The 1,828-nt window shown below is 41.7% G+C and overlaps 1 protein-coding gene across 5 annotated transcripts in view; it reads left to right on the forward strand.

The window, feature by feature from the left end:
• The window catches only part of hdac7a (histone deacetylase 7a), a 66,222-nt gene that overhangs the window by 48,294 nt on the left and 16,100 nt on the right, over window positions 1-1,828 (forward strand). For all 5 annotated transcript variants that reach the window (XM_032520615.1, XM_032520613.1, XM_032520614.1 and 2 more), the window contains one exon: window positions 997-1,200. In XM_032520615.1, the coding sequence (XP_032376506.1) occupies window positions 997-1,200 (204 nt within the window). The remainder of the gene's footprint in view (window positions 1-996; window positions 1,201-1,828) is intronic.

A 1,828-nucleotide genomic window follows, 5' to 3' on the forward strand; every position in this document is an offset into this window, starting at 1 on the left:
GAGAGCCTGGCTATCAGCATCCTTTACCCAGCGCCACAGGGCGAGCTCATGAATAGTAATGAGCTCAGGCAACATGACAGCAGACTGACCAGCTGTTGTAATTGGCCTGATTTCTCAGCGTATTTCTTTTCAGTGGCTAGAGCTGACAGAGGAGGTAGCAGTTCATCTTCACATTCACAACTTAACACAAACACATGTGGACCTCACGTATTTTTAAAAAAATGGAAGTAAAAATGATTTTTTGTGGCAGGGCACCTTTAAGTTAGACTCCTGGTAAAATATACAAAGTTTTTGTTTAACAAACTTTACAAATCACAAACTGTGGAAGTGTATTGACACATGGCACAAAATCAATTGATGTTGGCTGCCTTCGCTAATATGTGTGGCTAACGGCTGAATGTGGAATTACGTTCGATAAGAAGAACTTTCTAGAGATTCTTGTGGCGCTCCATCTTTAGAAGGACAACCACAATAGTCTCAGGGGTGCAATCTTGGATGTGGAATTTTCAACCCTAATATGTCAACTCTTGTCCATTGTAGCACTAAGATGTCTTCCTCCAACAACACACTTCATAAGATAGTTTATTCAGCTTGTGTTTATTTTTCTGATCCTTAATTAGTTTATGTTGGAGCCCATAAAATGCCACATTTCAACAAGGCACTAGGCATTTTTTCCCCCACTCAGCATCTTGTATTTACACACATATCTCCCTCACCCGTTGAATTTACTTTAGCTTGGTTAGGTGAGGTTATGTTATGTCAACTGAAACAGGGGTTTTAGAGTAAGAGGTTGTAGTCAGCATATCAGTGTGTCATAGCAGATGACTGTTAACAGCTGATGGAAAACACCGGTAGACTACATCAGCATTTCTGTATGTGCATTTTTGAGTCTGCTGTCTGGCGACATCATATCGTCATATAAATGAATAAGTGCAAGCACAAACATATTTGTCTGCATGTGTATTTTTGCTGACATAAATGTTTGTGTATGTGCAGCTGATGTCTAAGTCCAGCGAGAAGCCCAGACTGCATCAGATCCCCTCTGAGGATATGGACTCAGAGGACGGGGACGGTACGTCGCCCACAGAGCTAACCTATCAAAGCAGAGTGAGGGCGGAGTCACTGAGGGAGGCAGAGCCAACAGCATCCAAGAGCCAGGAAGAGCAACTGAACCTGCAACATGCGCTCATACTCAACCAGGTTGGAAAACATAGCATACTTTCACACATGAGATAAAAAGAAGGATAGATGGATATGACCACACAACTGTTCTTTATCCAACAGTCCTGTAGGGGGCGGCCTAACACTTTCATAATTCTTGTTGCCATCGGAGGGTTTTGTGGTTTGATAAGTACTCAAGGTGGTCATTTAAGCTTGATATTGTTACAGGGTGCTTTGTAGGGTGCACTGTAAGCTGAGCTTTTCCTTTTTAAGAAGATGTGTCAGTCAATGATCAGACAAACCACATAGTCAGGTGTCAGGCTTTGTCAGAAGGTATTGAATGGTTTTAGTAACCGGATTTTTAAGAAAAGATTAGGAGTCAAACTTGAACCAGACTGCTCTAGTTGGTACAGGTCAGATCGGAGGAGCCAAATAAAACCATTTTAGAATTGATTGACATTGAGCTGGAGGAAGTTCTGTGGCTTTCAGCACTTAATCAGCCTTGAATACAAATCACTTTGAGAGGTTTTAGAGGGATGCACAGCTGCATACCATATGTGTGGCAATGGAACGGATGTAATGAGCACCAATATTTTCTGTGGTTCAGAATATGACCCTGTGCTTTCCACATTTTCTGTTCTTCACTTACTACTTAGAATTACATGAA

This window comes from Etheostoma spectabile, chromosome 7 (genome assembly GCF_008692095.1).
Source record: "Etheostoma spectabile isolate EspeVRDwgs_2016 chromosome 7, UIUC_Espe_1.0, whole genome shotgun sequence".
NCBI classification, from domain to species: domain Eukaryota; kingdom Metazoa; phylum Chordata; class Actinopteri; order Perciformes; family Percidae; genus Etheostoma; species Etheostoma spectabile.